At 38.4% G+C, this 24,624-nt stretch overlaps 3 protein-coding genes across 18 annotated transcripts in view; 1 reads left to right on the top strand and 2 right to left on the bottom strand.

The window, feature by feature from the left end:
- The window catches only part of lmo7a (LIM domain 7a), a 46,880-nt gene extending 34,472 nt beyond the window's left edge, over positions 1–12,408 (bottom strand). For 12 of the 16 annotated variants that reach the window (XM_034128545.1, XM_034128550.1, XM_034128557.1 and 9 more), the window contains exons 1-3: positions 7,344–7,447; positions 5,996–6,066; positions 3,865–3,934 (exon numbers count right to left, since the gene is read on the bottom strand). In XM_034128545.1, coding sequence (XP_033984436.1) covers positions 3,865–3,934; positions 5,996–6,066; positions 7,344–7,442 — 240 coding nt within the window. In that variant the 5' untranslated portion in view covers positions 7,443–7,447. Of the gene's footprint in view, positions 1–3,864; positions 3,935–5,995; positions 6,067–7,343; positions 7,448–11,935; positions 12,183–12,283 lie in introns of those variants that run through there. The other 4 variants (XM_034128546.1, XM_034128560.1, XM_034128562.1 and 1 more) reach the window with 4 other exon arrangements.
- Positions 12,409–13,404: 996 nt separating this feature from the next.
- On the bottom strand, positions 13,405–17,626 carry uchl3 (ubiquitin carboxyl-terminal esterase L3 (ubiquitin thiolesterase)). Its single transcript, XM_034128543.1, has 9 exons — positions 17,492–17,626; positions 17,302–17,313; positions 16,334–16,462; positions 16,059–16,215; positions 15,555–15,640; positions 14,681–14,728; positions 14,480–14,555; positions 14,288–14,346; positions 13,405–14,189 (listed from the first exon to the last, which is right to left on the bottom strand). Exons 1-9 carry the CDS (start codon positions 17,531–17,533, stop codon positions 14,100–14,102), a joined length of 699 nt encoding a protein of 232 aa, XP_033984434.1. The 5' UTR covers positions 17,534–17,626; the 3' UTR covers positions 13,405–14,099.
- Positions 17,627–19,932: 2,306 nt separating this feature from the next.
- On the top strand, positions 19,933–24,037 carry commd6 (COMM domain containing 6). Its single transcript, XM_034128542.1, has 7 exons — positions 19,933–20,126; positions 21,295–21,353; positions 21,794–21,859; positions 21,957–22,033; positions 22,420–22,588; positions 22,679–22,831; positions 22,917–24,037. Exons 1-7 carry the CDS (start codon positions 20,102–20,104, stop codon positions 22,965–22,967), a joined length of 600 nt encoding a protein of 199 aa, XP_033984433.1. The 5' UTR covers positions 19,933–20,101; the 3' UTR covers positions 22,968–24,037.
- The last annotated feature ends 587 nt before the right edge of the window (positions 24,038–24,624 follow it).

The raw sequence follows: 24,624 nt of genomic DNA, 5'->3' as shown, positions 1-24,624 counted from the left end.
ACTCAACTGCGATAAATCTGAGATAATAATCATTGGACCAAAAAAGCTCACCACACCTATCCATAACTTCACCCTCAACATAGACGGCTTCCCAGTTCAAACCTCCCCTCACATCACATCCGGGAACCTAGGCATCATATTTGACCAAACCCTCTCCTACAACAAATACATCAAACAGATCACAAAGACAGCCTTCTTCCACTTCAAAAAACATCGCCCGTCTACGTCCATCCCTCTCCCCCATTGCTGCCGAAACCCTCATCCACGCCTTCATCACCTCCCGTCTGGACTATTGATACAGTATCCTCTATGGTTCACCTGCAAAAATCCTCAACAAACTTCAATATATCCAGAACTCCGCCGCCCGTCTACTCACCCACACCCGAATCCGTGAACACATTACCCCCGTCCTCATCAAGCTCCACTGGCTCCATAACCTGGCCCCATCCTACCTGACTGACCTCCTCCAGAGACACACTCCCACTCGCTCCCTCCGCTCTGCTACTGCCAACCTCCTGTCCCTCCCCACCGGGACCAACCTCAAGTCCTGGGGCGGCAGAGCCTTCTCCGTTGCTGCACCCACCCTCTGGAACTCACTACCCCAATCCATCAGCGATTCTTCCTCCCTCACAGCATTCAAAACATCACTCAAAACCCATCTGTTCAACACTGCATTCAACCACTGACCCCCCCGCCCTATTTTTTGTTTTGTTTATCTCTTTTTGTTTTTTTAATTTTTATTTTTATTCTCTGTCAAAGCATCTTTGAGTTTCTTGAAAAGCGCTATACAAGTCCCATGTATTATTATTATTATTATTATTATTATTATAATTGCCTACAGTAATCTTGTTACTTCTCGACCAACATAATCGAATAAAGCTAATAACGTGCAATATCTTGTATACATTTACCTGTCTAGCTCTACATAATATTCTCTGAAAGCATGCAGGCCATTAAAGACAACAGAGCCTATTTGCATCAATGTAAATACAAATCTAAATGTCACAGCTAAAATTGTTTTACTTTATGCCCTGGTCTTCTCCTTATGAACGAATAGGCATACTCTTACTGTACCTTAGGCCAATGTATTAAAGGTTTACATGAAAGGAAAATTAATATCACTTTGGTAAATGTCATTTCACCTCAAAGAGAATTATGAACACACTAAAAGCCCCCCTACAACCAGCCCCAGAACATGCAGAGATAATGATGTTGAAGGAATGTTATGCTGACTTGTGCCTGCACATAATCCTGCTAAATATGCTGTACCCATCCAGCAGCCTCTAATCCTCTCAGACCCGAGGACTCAGTATTCACACTGAGAGAGGGAAATATTTGACTCATAAGGTGTCTGATTTGGTATAAAAGGGTCTCTGTCCATACTGGTCACATTGTGGTCACTCTATTCTTTCACTGCATTCTTTGTCTAAAATGGGCATGCTCTACAATTACCCTCCACTGACCCTTGGCAATGCTTCAAACACCAAGCAAAGCTATGGTTAAAATATCAGGCTACACATTTCCAAGTCCTGTGACAATAAACCAAGAGGAGATTAAATACTTGAAATGTTGGCTCCCGTGAAACAGACCAAATAAAAGACCCTCCTTTCTCAACAGACAGATCCAGTCATAACATGCACCCATACAACACAAACACAGTAACAAAACATGGTCAAATGCCTGTCATTGCACGGATAATTAAACAGACATTTAGATGAGTAAAGACACCCTCAGGACCATTGAAACTGTCTGTCTCCTCCCACTGCTCCCTCAACCCGCCAAGGAGTTGGTGTATGTGGGAACATCCAGCATCATGTCAATTACAGTGTGTTTACGGTGGGCAGAGGCAGATGGAGTCATCTTTAACTTTGTCCCTCTGGATTCAGCCCAATGGGCCTCAAATCCACTCACGTAGCTGGCTGCCTCACCACAATTGTGGGCTTCCTGCCCAGCACTAGTAAAAGCAGAACCGGCCCCGAACCAGTAGGTGCCATCCAACCCACAGCTGAGTGCTCAGCAACAGGCAGAGAAGTGTGCTGACATGGGAAACATTCCCTTGGACACAAGTGAAGCCAAAGAATAGGCCCGGTCTGGAGTCAATGTTTGCTAAATATTCCACAAAACCATATATTTCCGTTTATTCCCCTTTTCCCTCCCTGGGCTTTTTATTCTGCCAGAGCTGAAGCCTGGTATCCATTTCAGAGCTGAAATCTTTCGGATAGCAAACTAAAACGATAATTATGACCATAATGGTAGAAAATATTTAGATTTGAGCGCTAATGATGCGTGTGAGTCGCAAAGACCCTTGCATTCAGCGGTCATTAAAGTTCAACCGTTTATCTTCATCTCAAATAAAAAGGCATCAACATTACTCTTGTTCTTTGTTTACTGTAACTTTGTTACACATTCCAATTGCAAGGTTAACATACCGGAAAACTGCATTTTCCAGTTTCTTATTTTCTGACAACTTTCAGTGGAAAAGAATAGCAGCATACATGAAGACAAACCCAGTGCAAACATCCTCACTACTGTATGTGGAAACAGGTGTCTAAGCATAAGGATTTAATGCTTCAATTATTTTACTTTCCAAACCCTTATTTCTAACACTTAAAGAACAGACATGTTTTCTATTTAAAGAGAGGAGAGATACAGGACATTCTTAGCAACACTACTTGACTGCTTTGGGAGAAAAGATACTCTCACAACGGAGTGAGAGTGAGTAATGTTTGTTTGGAGAGCTCTCCACTTTTCCCCATGTGGTTGGCAGTAACTGATAGCTGCAGGCCAACCAGGAGCTTTCACGTTTTCTGGGGAATTTATTATCAGGTGGTTTGAGGTTGGTGCCCAAGTATCGGAAATACCAAACCAGTGCTACTGATGGAAGAGATACCATAGCTCAATTACCTCAGCAGGTGCCCAGCCAGTTGTTCTACTAACTGTCCAAAACAAACTGGCAATTTGATTTATGTCATAACATAGATATGATGGTAAAGTGTTTGGTACTGCAAAAACCATGTTTACTGTTTACATATACAGCATGAATACTAGTCTGTTTCTTCTACCGCAAACTTGTCATTGTCTTGCCAAACATGTTAAAAGTCACCTAGCCCACCGACGTGCACTCAGACTGGATGGTTAAGCTTGGGGTTCTCTATAATTCCCCCAGACAGCTGGACTCAATTACTCCCACAAGAGAGCTTTGTGAGGGATGGGTTTAAGGTAGGGTTTTCAACCCTCTACTTCCCGAGCACTTGTAGTCAGACACTCCCAAAACATTTATATCAACTGAGCCACTGTCTCCAAAACGGCCTGTGCCACAATTTAAAGACATTGCCAGGTCTAAAAAGGTGAAAAGATTGAGCAACACTGATTCAATAACGGGTTATTATGTAACCAAACTCTGCCCCCTTCTGACCTCGCGTCACTCAATCAAAAACCTAATTATCATACCAGCACAAAGACTTTTTGTCTTAAAGGACTTTGACTGAAAGCAGCCTCAAGCATGGCAGACATCATATTTAGGGTGCAGTCATATGCGGCCAGTGGCCTTTCAAGCATCTCCACTTTCACTGAACTTATTAGTGTGGATGGATATGAGGAGCGACAAGTCACTGAGGCAAACACCTTCCTCTCACTGGCAGCCGTGCTTCAGAACTGTCACCAGCTTAACTGCTGCCGCTTCACCTCACACTGTGTCCTTACATCTCAGAATATACTCTCGACAAAAGACGTTAGTTGCTACAACAGTAATAACAGGAGCCGTTACCTTGTTGAAACAAAACTAGAATGAGCTGGTGAGGCTATGAGTTAAGATATATTTTCAAATGTGCATGCAATGACTGATATTTAAGATGAAAGACTTACCAGTCCAGCTATAGGTGTAGGCAGCCTGTTAACTCTCTTGATGATTCCAGGCTTGATGTTGTTGATCAAACTGCGAGCAGAAGACAGAGACAAGAGGCAAAGGGAGAGGGTAAGTGAAAGGACTTGGTCATTGGCTGGGCTGGTTTAAATAACAAGGAATGAACAAAAAAGTGTTGCAAAGTCTCGGTGTTGTGTGTTTACGACTTTGTTTGATGGGGGCCACCTGGCTTTAGTTTAGTAAATGACCAGTGCTGCACCGTGATGTAAACACAACATGGGTCCTCTGCGCTGTAAACATACCCTCTACTACTGGGACAACCCCAAACAAACCAGCAACCACCACGTACAGCTCAGAAAAAAACTGAAATGGTTTTGATACATGCATATTTGGTGTTACTCAAAGGGTTTGGAAAGGGTTTCTTAAATCTAAATGATACCCCAAAAAAGAACAACACCAGAAAAGTCAAAAATGCCTGTTGCAATTCTCTAGATCTAAAGGGAATGTCATCAAACGCCTTCCCAAATCCTAAAGTTATACAAATGACTATAAGACAAGAAAAAGCAGGGAAATCTTCCACTTGAGAAACTGAAATGATGCAAAGTTTGCAATTTTTGCTTGAGATGTTGATAAAATTATGAATCAATTAACAAGATAGTTGTGGATTGATCAATGTATCCGTGAAGCTCTGATTCTAATCCTCAAAATGAATGCGCTCATATGCAGAATGGCTCTTTTCTGAGTTTTATTTTATCTTTTATATTTGAGAATTGTTATCGTAGATGACAACAAGTAAACAACATTTAATGACGTAATTGGTTAAGATAATATGAACTCATTCATACACTGTTGTAGTAGTTTAATCTGTGCAACACGCTTGAAAAAGTCACTTGTTCTGAATGTAAAATCTTAATCTGCATGTTAAAAAGTGCAAATCTCGCCCTTTTGTTTAATGAAAGAAAGTAAAAACGTGTGAATGTGGATATTTTTTTTGCAGGTGCTTCCTCGGCTCTCTCAGCACTGGGGGTAGATGTAAGACTTTGATTAGGTTGACAATAGATGTAGAGAAAGACTGCTAAAGGAATTTGTTTTAAAGTCAGTCATTTAGCAGTGAAACAATAGAAAGCTGTACTATTTGATCAGATAACACACATTGTAATCTAAGTAGGATGTAATCATGTGTGAGACCCACACCGAACATTCCCTTCCAAGCAGTTGTGATAACCAGAAAACAATGGGAATGGAGGCTGAGCTTCTAGGTGAAGGCGATTTAATCTCTTGTCTTCCTCTTCCTCACGCTGAGAAAACATGGACAGCTCCCAGAATGAAAGTGTCTCTGTTGTTCCCTGAGAGTGAGCAAACAGTGGAGTCAGGCTCAAATCAGCAGAACGAGGGGCTTCTTCTTTGAAACGAAGCCAATAGAGGTTTGGAAGATTCTGCATGGGCTGCTGGTAATTACAGCTTCTTGCTGATTCGTGCAAATCACATCACTGTGTCCATGCTGCTCACATACACATGTAAAAAGGGACATGATGCAAACCTTAAGCACACACACACACACTAACACATCCCTGATCTGAGAGAAGCCACAACTCCACAAGTCAATGCACATATTAGAAGAGCAGTTGATGAATCAATGCAAAAGCCAATTCTGTGGAGATAAATGTGTTCCTCAACTCATCAAAACTCTTGATGCATCTGACTAATGAGAAAGCAGGGTGCCCTTGCTTTCCGATGTGGTTTCAGCTGGAGGCTTTCCGTTCTCTACACCGCTTCTCATAGCTCTTATTAAAGTAAAGGATGGCACTCTGCCCGTCCACAGATCTGTAACATCTGTCAGACGGGCGACACAACTTCCTGAAATAGATGACAATTCATATCCCCAAATAAAACCACAGAGGGCGGATCTAACACTGGAAACATTTAAATAACTCCACAATGCATCCTCTATTGTGCTGTCTGGAAACACTGGCTCACTTTATGTGGCTGACAAACAAACAGTTGACCCTGCAGGGGGTCCGCCTGGGAAATATCAGTAACACTTATGTTGGAGTGCAGACCTGGAGGGGAGCAGAAGGCTTCCATCTGAATGAGTGGCTTAAGAGAGGTGCCTGGGAAAAGCAGTGTACTTACTCACACAGCAGAACTCCATTCTCCAGCGCTGATCGGAAGTCGTCGCTCCCAAGTGTTTTCTTGGTTACTGCCTGGAAAAATGGATAGAAAAACAGTGAGCAAAATAGCAAGAAGGGTTGGGTGAGGAGAGGAGGCGGGGGTTAGTGTGTGTGTGGTGGGGTGGGGAGGTTGGAGAAGAAAGGTAGGATGTTGAGAACAGTAGCAGAGGAAGTCAGAGGTATTTCCTCCAGAGTTCCTACAGTGTCTCTGGGACAGAGTTGAGTACAGTTGTGCAGGTATTCCTCTGGGCTCTCCAGTGGCTCTGTTCTTCTCACTTTAATGTTAAAAGCTGCTGGTAAACGGGAGAGCTGTGCTAAAACTGTGCTGGAGCCAGGCTGCCCAAGCCGCAAGGCTCTGGGAGCATCTGGAGCGCTGGAGGAACACAGCGCTGTGTTAGAGCCTCATGCCTTTCCCATGATCTCAAACCACCATTGTGGGAACACCAAGAGTCGCATGACGTCCAGCCTCACTTAAACACATGCACATACTGTTATTGCACAGAAACAAAACGCTCATCAGTGTTTGTTTTTTACTACACATTTTTGCCTTGAATATCAGCAATCTATATTCTCCTAAAGGCAATATAGCTATTGTTTTCTAGGTTTTGGTGTGAAACTTCATCTCTGTTTTAGGATATCAAATTCATGGTAATGGCCACTCCTTAAAGAGCTTCCTGTTCTGTTTTTGTTGGAATGTTTCCATCATCAACATCTTAAGCCACTCAATCCAACCAAAATCATTACTTCAGAAAACATTAGAATGTTTACTTCCAGCAATTCTGCACAATCCTGGATATTTATTATTTTAGAAAAAGTGAATAGCTTTTTGCAATCCTACTTGGAGGCATTGAAATCTTGCATTTAAGATCAGTTCCTTGTGAGAAAAAACCCCACAAATGCTCTGGCACCATCTTGGATCTGTTCCTATACCAAACACTAATCAAATGTTATTTGGCCCATGGCCTTACTTTCTAACATATTTCACTAACACTAGTTTGTTATATATATATTCTGCTAGTCAAATAAACAAACTGGGACTGTTTCTGTGGGGAACATGTGTGAATAAACGAACAAAAATACAATTATTGGAAGCTGAAGTTTGTCTTGCTTTTAAATTGCAATTCATTACAATGTCATACATCACCACACACTACTTCCTCACAAAGTTGAATCAACAAAGCTTGAATATTATAACCTTCATAAAGATAGGATTTATTGCAGGACTGTTGCTTTAGACAGCAATAATTGTATCTAAATGAACCTAATAAACTGGAAACTGAGAGTATGTTATGAAATATGAAAACACTGACCTTACTTAATTGCAATGCGTTTGATTTTAAGTCTGCATGTAATTTAATTAGTTGACTGTCTCCAAAAGGGCAGATGAGCACACATAATCCACTGCACATATACAGTGAGATAAGACACCTGCCATAAACCAAAGTGCAAACACCAAACAAACACCACACACTCACGCACAAGGCAAAACAAGTCCAACTGGTCTTACTAACCAAATTGGTCGGTTGTTTCTTGTTCTTTTAAGAGAGAGGGACAAAAGCTGGGACAATTACTGGCATTGGTACAAGCACTGGTACAAGCCATTATTTGGTGGAAGACAGGAGACACCGGAGCAATTAGAAAGACTGCCTGGAGGACACTGTTATTATTTTCATAAAATACTTGTGTTACACCTAAGACCACACCCTACTGTAACCTTCCAGAACCTTCCATTAAAAAGAAAATGAGACAATTCTGTAATAGATGAATTACAATAGTTTCAATAGAAGCCATTGCTAGGAGTTTTGTTGAGAAAACATACAGAGATCTTGGCCTGCTTATCATCCATTGACAAAAATACAATGATAACTAGACAGTGACAACACTCAACAGTAACACACTGGCAGAAATGCAAAGCTGCCCCCACACACATTATCACACAGAGGCAACGAACTTCACAGTACAGTGTATAATCAGTCATGCTCTGCAGTTGGTATATGAAATCCTGACCCCTGCTGTTCTATGTATGCTGGGCCATCAGCTGGAATTCAAGTATGCAAACAAACAATACAGGTGGGAACAGCACAATCATTTAGGCACTCTTTCAGTGGTGTATTGAGATGTTTGATAAGAAGAAGGAACATAATAAACGTGATAATTAAGATATTATCTCCTAATCCTTGTGTAGAAGGTGGGACCCACCCCTATTGAAGCTTGCACTAAGCTGGCTGTAACAGAATATTTTCCTCCTCTCTAGAGGTATTAACTCCCCTCAGATCCAGCCTGCTGTGCCCTCTCTCTCCTGTTGAACCTGCCATGTGGGATAACTACTCTAATCTGCAACAACATACTGCTGCTCTGATTTAACAGGGGAGATTTAAGGCAGGAGGAGAGATTTCAAAAACAGCTTGCCTTCCTACAAACCCACCCTCAAGAATGTGCTGCTGAATGTGTTGAAGAACTGAGCCTTGTAACTACTTTTATTCCTGATATTAAAACACAGAAATGTGACCCTCGGAATGCAAAACAGGCTCTTAAAAGTGTTTTGACACGTGTGAAATAAAATGTGTCTTTTGACTGCAGTAAAACCCAAATAATCAGAGGGATTGAGGAGTCTCTGGGTCCGTGACCACAGCTATTGTTTATTCATGCCGGGCATTGAGGCAAATCAGTATTCAAGGTTTGTGTGGATGCAGCCCACCCCCCTCCTGCTCCACTAATTGTTCCTACAATTCTTATACAAAGGACAGGGACATGTGCCATCAGAGGACAATTGGCATGTTTTCCAATTATTTCACCAATCAGACAAAAATATACCGATGTAGAAGCCATTAATATCAACACCATCAACATATCAGAATAATGGACCTATATTAACATGCAACAGCAAATGAATGGCTTCTTGTGCGAGGTCCTGCTTTACATGAGTGCATCTGAATGCATGTGACCCAGTTTCTAATTGCTCGCAATCAATATAGATAAAAACCCAAAATGGCGCTACAGTGAGATGACTAATGATCTGGTATGGAAAACAACACAGCAACACAGGTCACGGAAGGCATGTGTTGGCTGATGGACCACCACAAATTAGTGGATGGATGAGCTGGAAAAACAAATTAAAAACAATTCATTTAAGGTGGAACATTTGACTGGTTCCAGTTTATCAAACATGGAGGTTTGCCAAATTCCTCCGTTTCATTTTATTGCAAATTGAGTATATTATTGAGTTTTGGATTATTGATGAGAGAAATTAAACACCATGAGTTATTTGAATGGGCATTTTCTACTATCTTTGGCCAAAAACAATTAATAAATACTGAGAAAATAGTCAGCAAATTGATTGATAATGAAACTAACTCTTGATTGAAGTCCTGAATTCAACACTCAAAACCATAAGGAAGCTTGAAATAGTTTCAGTGTTACAAGACTTCAACCGGATAAGTAACAAACCTCAAGAAATCCACAGGATTGTGTTCCCTTTGATTAGCTGCTTTTATTCTAGAGGATGTACGAAACACAATACGGCCCTTTTCAACCAGCCACACCTTTCAAAGTGGCTTTGAGGAAATAAATTCTTGGCCGTAGCAATCTAAACAAAGGAAAACCGGCATAATGGGCCTCACACTGTTGCAGTACCCAAGTGATTTATTAAAAAAAAGAAACTCAACATGCTTAAACACCATCAGGGAACCATTAAAAGCACCACAACTGATCTAATAAAAGAGCTCTGATCAAATTAATAAGATACTGTGTCTGTGTGTACAGTAGGTCATACAGTACTCGTGATCTTTTGACCTGTAGGTTGCATAAACTCTTGTTCTTGATTGTCACGACAGTCACACTTACTGCCTTTCTATTCAATTAACAAGGGTCTCCATTATTCTAGCGGGCTCTGCGGTTGTAGTGCTCGCTGCCCTGTGCTGACAGCTGGCCAGCTCTGAGGGAGCTATGCTCACAGCCATGGCAGCTAATGCAGGAATGTGTCCATGTGACAAGCTCCAGACCATTTAGTCTAGTTTTTAACAATACCACCAACCTCGCCACGCACACATGCATCTGTTTAAAGTGCTATGAAGCCAAGCAGCTTGTTAATCATTCAGAGGCAGATTCCAATACCCACAAAACTTTGTCTTTGAGGGGAAAGAGCTCGCCCCGTAAAATAACTTGGTCCCCGCCAAAACCTCACATACCTACACTGTTAGTATACTCGTCCCATTGCCTGTACCCCAGAAGAATATCATTTCTTTGCTGCACCTTTACCTATTCAACTCGTTCAGCTTCCTGCTAACCCTCCCTAATCTTCCTGTCCCTGCCTGATAGCATGCCCGCTCCACCGCCCTGCACGAGGTAACCCACAACAATGGGCCAGTGTGCAAGTGTGAGAGACAATGATGTCACATCAGAAGAATTTAGATTCACCCCCTCATGAAAATAGAACAATATTTGTTTAGTTAAAACCGTGTAGCAGCTCCAAGCCACCCTGCTGAGAAGAGAATTTGCGAGATGAGGAAACATAATTTAACTCGCTTGTAAAAACAAAAAGAAAGAACGAAAGACTGGCTGAAGGTTGAATGGAAACTTTAAATAAGTTGACATTTTGGAAATTAAAAGAGACTGTTTTTGATAGTGCTGGTGGATAGTTATTTTTAGTTGGTAGCTGTTTTGCAATTTAAAAAAACTGTATATTATGAGGAAAATCTTTTAAAACCTTTATTCTATATTTTACGCATTTTTCATACATATATTTATCACAAAAGACAAACTGTGTGACTGCTTTTTTAGTTTTTGAATCATCAGTACTTGTAATAGCAATTTACAATAATATACAGTATAGGCTAAGAATGACTAATTACTTATAAATAGCGTGTCATTAAAAAGGTGGAACATCTTGCCCTACTTCAGGTTATTATCCAGGCTTGAACTGTGCTTACAGGAGGTGTGGTAAAATAGCTGAGATTTATGGATCAATCATAGATTCTCTTTTCTTAATTGCTCTGCCAATTCTCTCACGACATGTTTCAAAACTGTAGCCTCAAAGAAACCCTGGGAACATCTAAGAACAGCAGGTTTAGACAAGCAGCGAGTAAACAACAATGATGAATACATTCAAATCCATACCTGTATTCTCAAGAGACAGACAGATAAGATAAAGGGAATAACTAATGTTCGGAGGAAAGTACAGCTACATTATTCCCAAAGACAGAAACAATATACTTGATCATCAGTTGCTTGAGACTATAACCAGGGTGTAACATTATTCATCTGTTGGTCCAATTTAATATCTGAGATTTAGGGGTAAGCCACTAGATTACACCCAAACAACATAAATCAAGAATGTATTAGACAAAACCCCTCAGCTTTACACCTTTATAGGCTCATGTCAGTCTTATAGTAGCTAATATAAGAAATAATTCACACAAAAATACCACTTTCCAGTTTTGCCAAATAGTGAAGACAAGCTTTTACTAATTAGATTTAACCTTCTCTATGATTAGTGCTTACCCCCTGTCAGTGCCTTTGAATAAAAGTGTTTTGTAAAAGGTTTACAACTTAATAGTCTTGTGTTGGTCTTACAGTGAGGAAAAAGTAATCACACAAAAATACCACTTTCCTGTGATCACAAGCATTTAGCAATTAGATTGAACCTTGTCTATGGTTATTGCTTACCTCCTGTCATTGACTGTGATGAAAAGTGTTTTTGTAAAAGGTTTTCAACTGTATAGTCTTTTGCCAGTCTTATATTAGCTGAATGAGGAAAAATAAATCACACAAAATAACACTTTCCTGTTTTGCCATATGGTGATCACAAGCATTTACCAATTCTATGTAACCTTTTCTTTGATTATTGCTTACGTCCTGTCAGTAGTTTTAAAGAAAAATGTTTCTTGTAATGTTTTTGACTCACCTCAATCCATCTCTGTGCCTCCAAGTACGCCTCGTCGCAGCTGACCTCGGACTGCTCGCGCCACTCCATCACAAAACCGTATTATCCGAGCTGCACCGAAGGGACAAATCTGTGTGTGTAGATGTCCGCATTTAAGGTCCAGTGACATCAAATGTGGGCCGGTCCAAACAAAGCAGAGACAATGAAGGCACTCTAAACTATTCAAGCAATGTAGAGCATCACAGATAAACTTGAAAATCAAACTACTCAGTCATGAAATATGCTTCCTTTTGTTCATTTCCAGTAGGTTATTACTGTATGAATGCAAGGTGTAACAGTGATACACTCCCTTAGCATCAGCCTGCTTACCTGTTCTTTCATCCGACACACCTGTGGATCGCTTGTTTTGGTATTTTCACACACTATTTACTCCACCTTTTCAGCGACCAAGCCTCCCTCACAGTCCAACCCTGGCTCTCCTCCTAGACAGGAGATGTTATCTTCTCATGGAGTTCAAACTGCATGAGGCTGAGGCAGGAGGGTTTCCAAAGTGAGGTCTGAGGACCACCCACGGGTCCTTTGAGAGGCTTCAAGTTCCAGGTGAACACAAGTTGGCTGATATTTCCCTCTCCCTCGGAGGTTGTTCTGATCCCAGGTTTCCACTACTGTAAGTATAGTGTAACTCTACACCAATTCATATCCAGCTACAACATATTCTCACATTACAGCTTGATAAGTAAAAGCCGTGTCCATTTGAAGTTGTTGGGCTGCTTAGTATCAAATGTTAAAGCAAAAGTTAAAAAGTTTGAGTAAACTTTTCTACTTGCGGGAGATCTGCAAATCCTTTTCCTGCAGCGCCCTCCAGCGGCCATCAGGGTGAAATGCAGGGCAGGAAATCAGCACGCAAGGTACATTAACGTATTTTGAACACGAGTTGAATTTATACCTTGCAGGTTTCTTTGCTACATTTATTTGACAGCTATAGTTACTTTACATATAAAATTAAAATAATTCACATACAATACTATGATCATCTTACATTACCACGTAAAAATGCATGGTCATAGATTAAAATACCCAACAGTATAAAGAGTTTTTAAAATATGATCTATCTTGACCAGTGACATTAAAATCCATGTTAATCCAAATATATTAATATAACAGAATGAGTACTTTGATGATTTTTTAAGTTTAAGTTTAAGTTTGACTATTTTCCATTGAATTAATTCAGTAGTAGAGTGACTACTTTGTAAGTACAGGTTACTTTGGATTCAAAGAAATAGCTTTTGTATTTTCAGTGTAGAGGCCTGATAAAATTTTTAATATTTTATTTTCCTATTGTAGTGTGCTAATAAAAAAGATACATATTTTCAGCAGGCCTAATCAAGTTCATTACATTTGACAATAAACCCATCAAATACTAAATCATACAATGATAAACAGATACCTTTCTAACATGTTTGTGCTACAGAAAAGATCAACAAGAGAAATGTGTAGTAAATTTGCCTTTTATTTGACAGAATTTGTAATTCATATTACAAAAATGTGGGCACCTTCCCCACTAATGTACAGTCACATTTCAGCCTTTCTTCCAGAAGACTTATATTTTTCTGCTTTTTATAACATTACTGTATTAGGCCTATCTTTTTTGAAAGCTATGACTGAAATTAAAGCCTTGCCAAACATATCTCTGCAGCCGGTTTTGACCATGTGTTAGACACATCATCTTAAACAAATCATTACATACAGTATGAATCATTGAACCCAAGGTAAAAAAGTTAAGTTGTGCTCCCTCACATATGTGGAAATCTTGTGAAATATCTTTCTTAATTGAAAGTCAAAGACGCCATGTAAACAAAATGTAGTGCAGTGTCAGGGTAGTACAGTTGATATTTGTATTACAGCTCTCACGATGTTTCAGCAGTGTGGATCTGGAAGAGTTTGATCTTAACAAGAAATACTTTTGTTTTCACAGGAGCACTCTGATTTCCTTCGAATTTCACCATAACAAGTGATGCATAACAAGATGTTATTAGTTTAAATGATATCCCTGACTTTTTTTTCTTACCTTTGCCACAAAAATGAAAAATAATTAAAGAAAAATCTAACTCTCCAATTGAGCAAGCACTTGAGAATGTTTGGCAGTAATATTTTCTTCTTTCTCTGGGATCACAAAGGAGTTTCCTCAATATGAATCTTTGGAGAGGGCAATGATGGTGAAACGAACCTCCTGAGGGTCGCGAGCCATGAAGACCTTACAAACCTCTACAGCATCCTGCGGTGCAATTGAACACATCAGGAAATGATGACTTAGAACTCAACTTCAGAAATGTTTTTTATAGCAATTGTCTGTTTTATTCTGTGGGGTCTTACCTCAAGTAAAGTGTCTTCGGAAGTTTTGCCGTGGACAATAGGGAAAGGCTTGCGGCCATCTAGGTTAAAAAAAAAAAAACAGTTTACCAGGAAGTTTGCCTGAAATGTGTATATAAAGTAATTACTATCTACAATGACACAAATGCAATGCAATATTTTGGACGTACAAGCACACTTCAGTTGGTAACTCACCCAGTTCATATAACTGTCCCCCAACATTCACAAAAGCTATAAAATGCAGATTCACTTTCTCATCTACACTTGGGGCCTAAAGCAGACAACAAAATAAAAACAGAGTATGTTTAAGATACATATTCTTTGAGATGAAAGACAAAACAATTGGTGGTATTTCTGCCAGAAGCATACACAGAACATTTAAAACGCAATACAAACCTCAGTCTGTCCCTCCTGCGCACTGGATTCATGTGTCACACGTATACTCTGAAACAAAGTAGAAATAAAGCCAATGATTTGCAGTGTTTCGTACTTCATGGTAATTGTACCTACATGTTAGGATAAACTAACATGCAATATGTTCATGTACACAAGGCCAGTATTATTATGTTATAAGTGACAGATAGAGAGCAGTTACATAAAATGTAGAAGGCTACAGTTACCAGGAAAATAGTTACAAAGAGTGTCCATGTTGTTATGACTCAAAAAGAGGATATTCTATAAAAGGGTACTGTATAAGTTGTTGTGATATTGATAATTGTTTGGGGCCGAAACAGTTTTTTGATTCATCCTGTGATTAACTAAAATAATGGGGAAATATTTAATAAGTGCATACTCGTGGTTCTTCTTTTGTAAAAAAAAAAGTTGACAAAAAAACAAAAATCTTAACTGATTACTTAAAGGTAGGGTAGGTAAGAATGGAGAAACCAGCTCGAGTGCGCTAGAATTTGAAAGTAAGCCCTTCCTTCAGACTTCCTTACAGAGCCCCTCCTCCAACACACACGAACGCTCACATGACCAATGAGGGCACGAGATAAGTTTGTGCACGAGATGGAAGGCTGACAGGCAGGTAGGCCATCCAGTTATTTTAGCCGGGCCGGCTCAGATGATTGGTCGTGCTTTTTACAGTACTACGGCTTCCACAGATGACATTTTTGTATGTATTTATTGTCAAAGTATTTAATATATTCATTGCTATCGGGATGTTAAGAGCATTCCATGGAATATAACAAGTGTTTCTGAAGTGAATTACCTACCCTACCTTTAATCACAACATAATTAAGCAAAGATTTTCTTTTCAGTTTTTTCTTACCTCATCTTTTTCCAGGAAGGCGGCCTTTTCCTCTGAGGCCATTTTAGAGGTTTGTACGATAAACTTCTTAAGAGGAGAATCAGGCTCTGAGGAGAGAGGACAACATGAAGTAAAATCTATAAAAAACTGTCTGCAGGCAGAAATGTTTTAGGATTTGAACTGGGTGATTTTCAACACTGATATTGCAACCCCTAAAGATTAATTTAAAGTGGACCTATCATGCTATATTTGAATAATATATTGTAGGGCCATACCTATATAAAACATGTCTGTGACGTTTTTTTTTCAAAATACCAAACAGATCATGCATTTTAGCCATGCCTCATTTCGCTCTATTTGCTCTTTTCCAGCCCTGTTTTTGCAAGGGCTGATTCTGTGAGAAGTCTTCTTCGCTGCTTTTGTGGCAGCAAGTGAACCGTATTGAGTTGATGCTTTCAAATTGTAAACATGGAAATATTTCACATCTCTACCATTGGATATGACGAGAACAGAATAAATACTCACCAAACTCCAGGTGTTTTTGGTTGTTTGCCACTGCATGAATTAATCCTATTGTTCCACAGGCGTTTCCAATAGTCTGCTTCATGAAGTAGACGTCAGCAGACACGTCCTGTGGCTGACCCTTGAGTTTCTCTTCCTCTTCATGCTTGAAAGCCTCATACTGGACAGAAGAAGGAGAGAGGAGAAATATCGGTTGAGAATTGTTTTTGAATGGCATGGAAATGAGTCTCTACAACATGTAATGAAAACACAGTTAATACATCTGACAGTACAAGTACCTTCTCTGTCACTGGGAAGAGAAGCAGCACCGCACACACTGGTCGTGGCACCATGCTGAGAAGCTCTGGATCCAATCCGTACACATCTCCAAATTGCCAGGTTGGTCTCATACCTAAGCAATTGACAAACTGCACAAACGCTGAGAGTAAATGTGTATGCATAAAGTACAAAGACATTACAATTAACCTTACAAAATCTCACAGCGAACTTCCAACTCAAATGTAAGTTGTATGTAATAGCTGGCTCCTTATTACCAACACAAACATCTGATAATTACCTAAACCTCACAAGGCTAGAATACACATGATTGACAGGATACAACCAAAAATAGTCATTACTTTCTTATAAATATGTGCTTTGTACCAGCTTACTAAACATATCTAACGTACAAGGACTTCTAAGTAAGTAATGCACTTTGGTACCTCAATAGAAAAGTTATATTAAACTATTCTGAGCAAGTATCGATTAATTACTGATATTTTATTAGAAACTTTAAATGTGATTATACTATTTTATGCTTTTCTATCTTCTCATGTACAGCTGATAGACTGATGCACTCAACATCTTGTCATTGTTAAATATAGACAGCAGTTAGTTTGGTTATTAACATAGGACAATATCAATAACTTTACTTACTAAGTAGGAACATATTTACTGTAGGTTTAACTAACCAGTTTATGTGTATGAAGCTCGAGAAAAACACGTAAGATAACTTCGTAAAATATATTCTCTTTAGGGTGCAATTGCAGCATGCTACTAGCAATCAGTTAAAGCTTTTGTCATATTATTCGCAGTCTGTTTTCTAACATAACTTTTAAAAGGCAGCATTTTTTACTTCTACGCTTCACTGAGAGCATCACGTATAAAACAGTAGCATTGTTGATGAGTAACGTCAGGCCTTGTTCCTCAGAAGTCACGTTGCAGGTGATTATTGGGGTGTTAAATTAAATCAGAAGGAAATACTCACCTTTGTCATGACCTGAAATAAAAAGAGACATATACAAATGTTAATAATACTTCTTTTGTAATTAACAAAGAAGCCACACCGGCTCCAGCTTTTGTTCTAAGGGTTAGCCACAAGTTAGCTAGCCCTCACATGCTTGTGAATGAATGACTACGACAGATCACCATTTTGAAGAAATAACAACAACACATACTTCTGGATTTGACTCCAAAGGCAACCATCGTGGACTGTCCATTTTGAAGTAACGTTAACTTTTATTTTCCTTTCAACTGAGAGCTAGCCGATTTACCCAAATCTGTCTGACAGCTGGATATAGCTTCCGAGTCAGGGAAATGGAACGTGGCATTCACGTAATGCGTAGGGGTACACACTTTTTTATAAACAACATATATATCATACCCGGTACTTTCCGACATTATAACATGAGTAATATATATTGATTTGTGAATTTTAATATGTTTCCAACCTAGGGAGTCGTGTCATATTTCTTAATCGGCAAAATGAAGGATAGATGAATGTACTACTCACACCCTCCACCCAACAGTGGACCATTCCATGATCATGGGCGTGATTGAGATTCCCAGCGGTTGGGGCTGTGGAGCACTATTTTATACAGTCGCTGTATGTATTGTCATCTCTTTTTTGTATTTTTGCAATATAAATATTTGTGTATACATGGGCGTCACTTTGTTAGAAAAAGTGGTGTGGACAATTTCTCCAGATTTAACATCAGCATAGGAAGGAAGACACAATATTTCCTTCTCTTGAGTAGTGTACCTCAAGTACCTGCATGAAAAACCAATGCATAGATCTCTGGACCACCAATGTGTTTCCAAAACTATGAACGCCCAATTATAGGTCTTGCTGTGATGTGATTTAGATTGAATTTGTACCTTTTTGCACACAACGAGCACACAGGTATGGAGGAAAGAACATAACACAAGTTAAAAAATAAATAAATGCATAAATCCAGGAATAAATCAAGGAATAACAATTTTTAAGAATAAATAAATGTGAAAAAACACAAATGTGGAAATAAAAACAGGAATAAATAAATGTGAAAATAAATACAGGAATAAATAAACACACACAAATAAATACATACAGGACATTTTTTATAAATGTGGAAATAAATATAGGAATAAATAAGCGTCTCCTGAAAAGCGCTATACAAGTCCCATGTATTATTATTATTATTATTAAATAATCACAAGAAAAAATTTATAAATACAGGAGTAAAGAAATAAATGTGGAAATGAATACAGGAATAAATAAACACAAGAACAAATTAATGAATATGGAAATAAAGAAATGAATAGCTGCTATCACCCCTATTCTGAAAAAACCCGGACTCAACCCTGACAACCCTAATAACTTCAGACCAATCTCGAACCTACCCTTTCTGTCAAAAGTTCTGGAACGCGCTGTAGCATCACAACTCAAGCATCATCTCTCTGCCAATAACCTCTATGAAACTTTTCAATCCGGATTCCGCTCAAACCACAGTAAAAACTAACTTGAAAAAAATATATAAAGATATTTAATATGAACATTTTTTTTTACTAAAACTAATAAAATATATATATAAAATATAAAACTTAATGTAAAAAATATTGCATTAAAAGATGTTTGGCAACAACAACAAATTAAAATAACAATTACATTTTTTTTGTAAATGGGGACAAAGATTTCTGTTTGCTGCTTTAAGAAATAAACATACACAAAGGTACAGGACTTCTTATGTTTCAATCTGGCAGACCAGGTGTTGGTGCTGCCGGATTTGGCACCCCCCCTATAACTTTGTCCAGGAGGATAGTCATACTTCCACCTAAATCACACTGGTGTTTGCTGTTCCCTTCTAATTTCAGAAGGTTTTCCATCTCTGGCAGAGCAGATTTTCTATCGTGAGGATAATTAAGACCTGGTATTTGCATGCTGACCAAGTCCTTTCTCTGTTTCTGTTGTACTATCTGAATAAAACGACCCTTTTTTCCTGGCAATGAGAAATCCCTGCATTTATAAGTTCAAGTGTTTAAAAGTCTTTCAACAGCACATATTCTTTATTCAGATTGTACACCAGAGAAAGGACTTGGTCAGCATTGAAATACAAGGTCTTAATTATCTTCACGATAGTATTATTATATGTCTGGCCATGGGAAAATTATTCAAGAAACTAATTATCTCAATTTTTTTTTTCTTTTAACATGTAAACTACGCATTCTGGTACCCTCTGACAAGAAAATTAAACAAAAAGACAACATTTAATTCAGGCAAACAGGCCAAACCACATGTCCAAATTGCACATCTTGACACTAAACCAATGTTCTTGTTTATTACATTTCTTTGTGCACGCTGTTTTTCAAAAAATGTATAAGTTATACTTTTAAAAAGTGGTGGGGACATGTCTGCTGCGTCCCCAGCGCAAATGACGCCTATGTTTGTATATAACATAATCAAATAAATAATAATACATATTTATTTCAAGAAGAAGAAGAAGAAGAAGAAGAAGAAGAAGCCGCCAGACGATGGCGCTGCTGTCTTAGTAAAATCCTAGAAGAAGAAACTGACACTTCACCAGTAGGTGGCGGTATACACATTTTACGATGATTTTTGATCCATTGAGAAACAGAAAAGAAGAAGAACATTCTCAATCCTCTTCAATGGAGAATAGTTTTCTCTAGCCAAAAGCTCGCTGTCCTTGTTAATATAATAACAGCAAGGTCCTCAAATTGCCAAGCGAGAAAGTCACTAAAGTGGCAAAATTATCACGACGGTGTATCCTGCAACCTGACTGTGAGAGGAGATGCCAGCATTAGAGGAGTCTCAGGGTGGGTCTTCAACTTCATGTAGCATCACAATCTTTTCAGTAAATTGTAGTTTGACTAAAAAGGGGAAGAAGATGGTACATCACCCAGGCAATGTATTGGTTTTTGTCATTAGCGTGTGCTTAACTATGTAGCTAACTGGTGGTGTGTAAACCGGTAAACCCATAGACTGTATAAAGTGTAAACCATGTTATTATGAGTTCTCCTTAACGTCAGGGGACCATAACCCAAAACACTTAATTCATAACCTGACCCAACCTTACCCTAACCGAAAACGGGTAGTTATTTTGCTACACTAAACCAAATCTATTGACTTTTGCCTGTACAATTTCGTGCTTCCCATTAATACAATTAGCTGCATCTGTTTTGAAAACACATGAGTAAGTAAAGCTCGGAAACGGCATAATATATACAAGATCATCCTGCAGACGGTTAATATTTTGGCACAGTAAGTGTTTATACGTTAGCTTAAAAGTGGTCCGAGCACACAAAAATAGATTACTTTTTTGCATTGTTTTTTTTACCTACTAGCCTAGTTAAAGAGACCACTGAATCGCTGCAAACAACCTAGAATTGTAATCAAATACCAATGCAGTCTGATGTTCAGGGTGATCTGGGGAATATATGGGATGCACTGGTTATGCACATCACAGGAGATTTCTACTGAGAGCATAACAGAAGAATCTGAATACATGATATTGTCTCTGTAATTTATCTGAAAAATACTTTATATAATTAAGTTAAATACATCTCCTTAAAGTGCTTACATACATGTTAGCCATTGGCATTGGAAGATATTTAATGACATGAATGATAACCTTTTGTGCCTTGGCTGTTGAAAGTAATTTTTTTCTTTATTTTTCTATATTAAAAAATCACAATTACTATTCGTATGTATTGAACCTTATTATACCTTGGTGTCTGCTCTATTTTCCTGTCCTGAATATTTTACACTCTGTCTGTTTACTGAATAAACATCTAAGAAAAGAAAGATGTCTAATGAGGATTTTCAAGTAAAAGAAATGATAACGGATATATTTGCTCCTAATTTTTATAATTGTATATCATAAATAAAGACATTGTATCATTAATGTATTGCAGATATGACAGAGGCACCAGAATTAACATATTTAGACTCAGGTGACACAGTGACTTCACTCCTGTGTTTCAGGTGTCAACAAAGTTGTGGACAGCATCTGTAAACTTTCTCCAGATCTGTTGGCGGAAACAGTGAGTATGATGCATGTTTGATTATTTATATCCCTGTACAGTTTGCAAACAAGTTTAAATCTACAAAAAGGTAAATTAGAATACAACATCATCTTAAATTAATACTAAATACAAATGTGCTTAGAATAGAAGCACCAGTAGTCACATAAATACCGCTTAGGCACATTTGTGATATTGGGTTGTATACAAATTATTGACTCAGCATCATGTTGCCCTGTAGTATTTACTCAGGCACAGAATGGGTTTCTCAATTGACAATACATTAAACCAAGTTGTAGTGGAGCAAATCTCTCAGTGTGATTAACAATCAGATGCTAAATAATGCAATATAGTGTGTTTTGCTAATAGGAGCCGCACTCTGCACAAGTCGAACAGGATGTGGTGTGGTTGTCATAGAGCTCATGCTACACTTCTGATAACCAATCTGTTAATCTCCACAGTGTCGCCATATTCTGTTTTACCTTCAAGGGCAAACTAAAGGAGTAGACTCAGCTGAAATTTCTGATGTGAGTCAATGTTTACTTCAAATATGTTTTAACCTACAGTAACCCATCTTCCCAAGTTCCTCTTTCATAAGTTGTTTTGTTTTTCTTTTCTGTGCAGGAATTCCAGAGAGCTGGAGTCAGATGTGACCATGAGGCTCTGCAGAACATTATCAGATTTCTCTTGTTAACATTCAGGTATCTTTTGTCCAATTATTATTATTTTTTGCCTCTGAATTTGCATGTTAAAATGTATGCTGGTGAATGTGTGTGTCTAGCTATCATGTATTACTTATATTATTTTTAAAGGCCCACATGTTGATTTTTGTTTGCCCCTTTTGAAGTATATTGTTTTAATAGGATTCAAGGATTCATTCAAGGATTCAAGGTTTTTATTGTCATTTGTGCATAAATTGCAAACAGATGAGTAATATCCCTTGGATCAGAGCAAGCCTTGTCATTGGCTCTTAATTGTGTATCGTAGCTTTACAATCATCTTCATTAATTTGCCAGACAAAAGGCAAAATCATGTGTAAATATTTACATTTATCGTAAAGTGTGATAGTTAGCCTTTGTATCTTCAGGTCTGCTGGGAAGAGTAACCTCTCTGGGGACGACCTTGTGAAGAGGCTGGAAGAAGGCAGCAGTAAATGGCCCAAAGCTTCCCTTCAGGTGTTGCACAGGTTGTGGAGTGAACACGGTGCATCAGTCCGTGCTCAGCAGGAGGTCGAGTCAGCGCTTAGCATCGGTCAGGTATGTCCTTATCTCATTTTCAAAACATTACTGGTGACCTGAACACACTTTTGTCTAATTGAAGGCTAATGAGACGTTGTTTTTTTTCAGTTAGTGGACATGCAGTGGAAGCTCGGCATGGCAGTGAGCTCCGACACCTGCCGCTCTCTCAACTCCCCATACGTGTCTCTTCTGTTAAAAATCGTTGAACCCTCTGGACAGATCTGTCAGAAGTCTTTTGAAATGACCATTCCTCAGTTCCAGGTCTGTATTTATTGATGTGAATGTAGTGTTGTTGGTAACATTTATTACATGCTTGATTTTTATGATTCTTCTTTTTCCTTTGCAGAACTTCCACAAGCAGTTCAAGGAGATGGCAGCTGTTATGGAGACTGTGTGATGGATGCAAGCACACATCGGAGCTTAGGAGCTGGTTGAAATGACAACCCAGTTTACATTAAACCATTGGTAGAACAGCTTGGCACAGGTGTGTGTCTTCTGTCTCATATTGTGGATAAATATTAGGGCAAATGTCTGCTTTGCACTTTAAATGTTTTGTATATTACTTAAGCTTCTACATTATTTATCATTAGGAAGTCCAGCTGTTTAAAATAGTAAAATAAATGCTTGTCATCACTTTTTTTCATTGCAAAGACGTAAGTTTACTTTCTCCCATTAACTAATGTACAATGAATGCTAATGCAGTCTAATACACGTCAATCTGTAATACTATATATACTGTAATATGATTTTTTTTGTTCTGGTCAAGAGAGGTACTGTTAAACTGTATTGCAATATACAGAGAGATGCAATACAATTCAACAGCAACACAAATTACATCCTCCAAAATGACCAAATAGTTACATCAACACCCCTCTAATACAGAAGAAAAACATATATACCATATAACCTATGCGAATGTAGGATGCCTTTGCAGGATTGTTGTATCAATAAGTGTTGTATTTTTATTTTTAACTAGGTGTACCTAATAAACTTGCCACTAAGTGCATATCTACACTGATAATACTGCAAACCCTGTCAAACAAACAATATGAATAGTGTGCCTCTTTTTTACATAATGGTTAACAATGATATGGTTTTCCGTTTGGTTTTGTTCTTTTAGACTGCACAGAATTTAATTACATTTCCATAGTGATACAATGATTTTTTTTTCTTTGCCATATTGCTGTATTGTTTACCTGAGGTTAGAGATTGGTGGATATGTACTGTATAGTTTTACTTGTTGGCTATTTCTGTTTGGAAGGGAAATCATCCACGTGACATTTTTACAGGGCTTTTTCTATATATCTAAATTATGAAAACTTACTTTGTTGTGTTATTTTCTTGGTAATGCTGAAATGGCTATTGTTCGTTACCGTGGAAACCTTTGCTTTTTTTGTTCTGTGGTTAGTCCTCTCTTCATGCCAAACAACAACAATGAAAACAACGATTAAATGTAATCATTCATTGCATGGTTATTTGTTGCCAACTTCACAAATCAGAGTCCATGTGAGGTACTTATTAACAAATGCACTATTAGCAGTAGTTCCTCTGCCATTCCTTATTTGCTCCATGGTAACTACTCAACATTATGTGAACCATATAGCAAAGGGTTACCATCTAATTTCTAATGTATCTGCAATGCATTGTAACCTGTACATTAAATGCAATGTCAACACTCAGAAAAAAAAAAAAACAACCATATTATTTCATCAACTGGGGGTATACAGTTATATTTTTAATATGTACACACATCATCCTGAAAGTCTTGTTATGTGAGGTGTGGGTAGCAGAGCTCTAGTGGCTCCTGCCTGAGTGATGAGGTTATATATGGCACAGATACTATTTTGGGGATAGGCGGAGTGCTTAAAATGATTGCATTGGGTAGATGGGAACCTCTTAGGATATCAGATGTGAGTACAGTTTTCCAAGACTGTGCTTGTAAACATTTAGTTGAGAACTGCTTAAGTAGAGTACTGCAAATACTTCTGCCAACATATTATTTGGCCAAGTCTGGTCTTAAAAACGTGTGCTTAATGTACCAGTTAGCAGTGTTG

The sequence above is a fragment of the Trematomus bernacchii genome, unplaced genomic scaffold, assembly GCF_902827165.1.
Source record: "Trematomus bernacchii unplaced genomic scaffold, fTreBer1.1, whole genome shotgun sequence".
NCBI lineage: Eukaryota > Metazoa > Chordata > Actinopteri > Perciformes > Nototheniidae > Trematomus > Trematomus bernacchii.
Note: the sequence above shows the minus strand (reverse complement) of the source record. Positions and strands in the feature narration are given on the sequence as shown.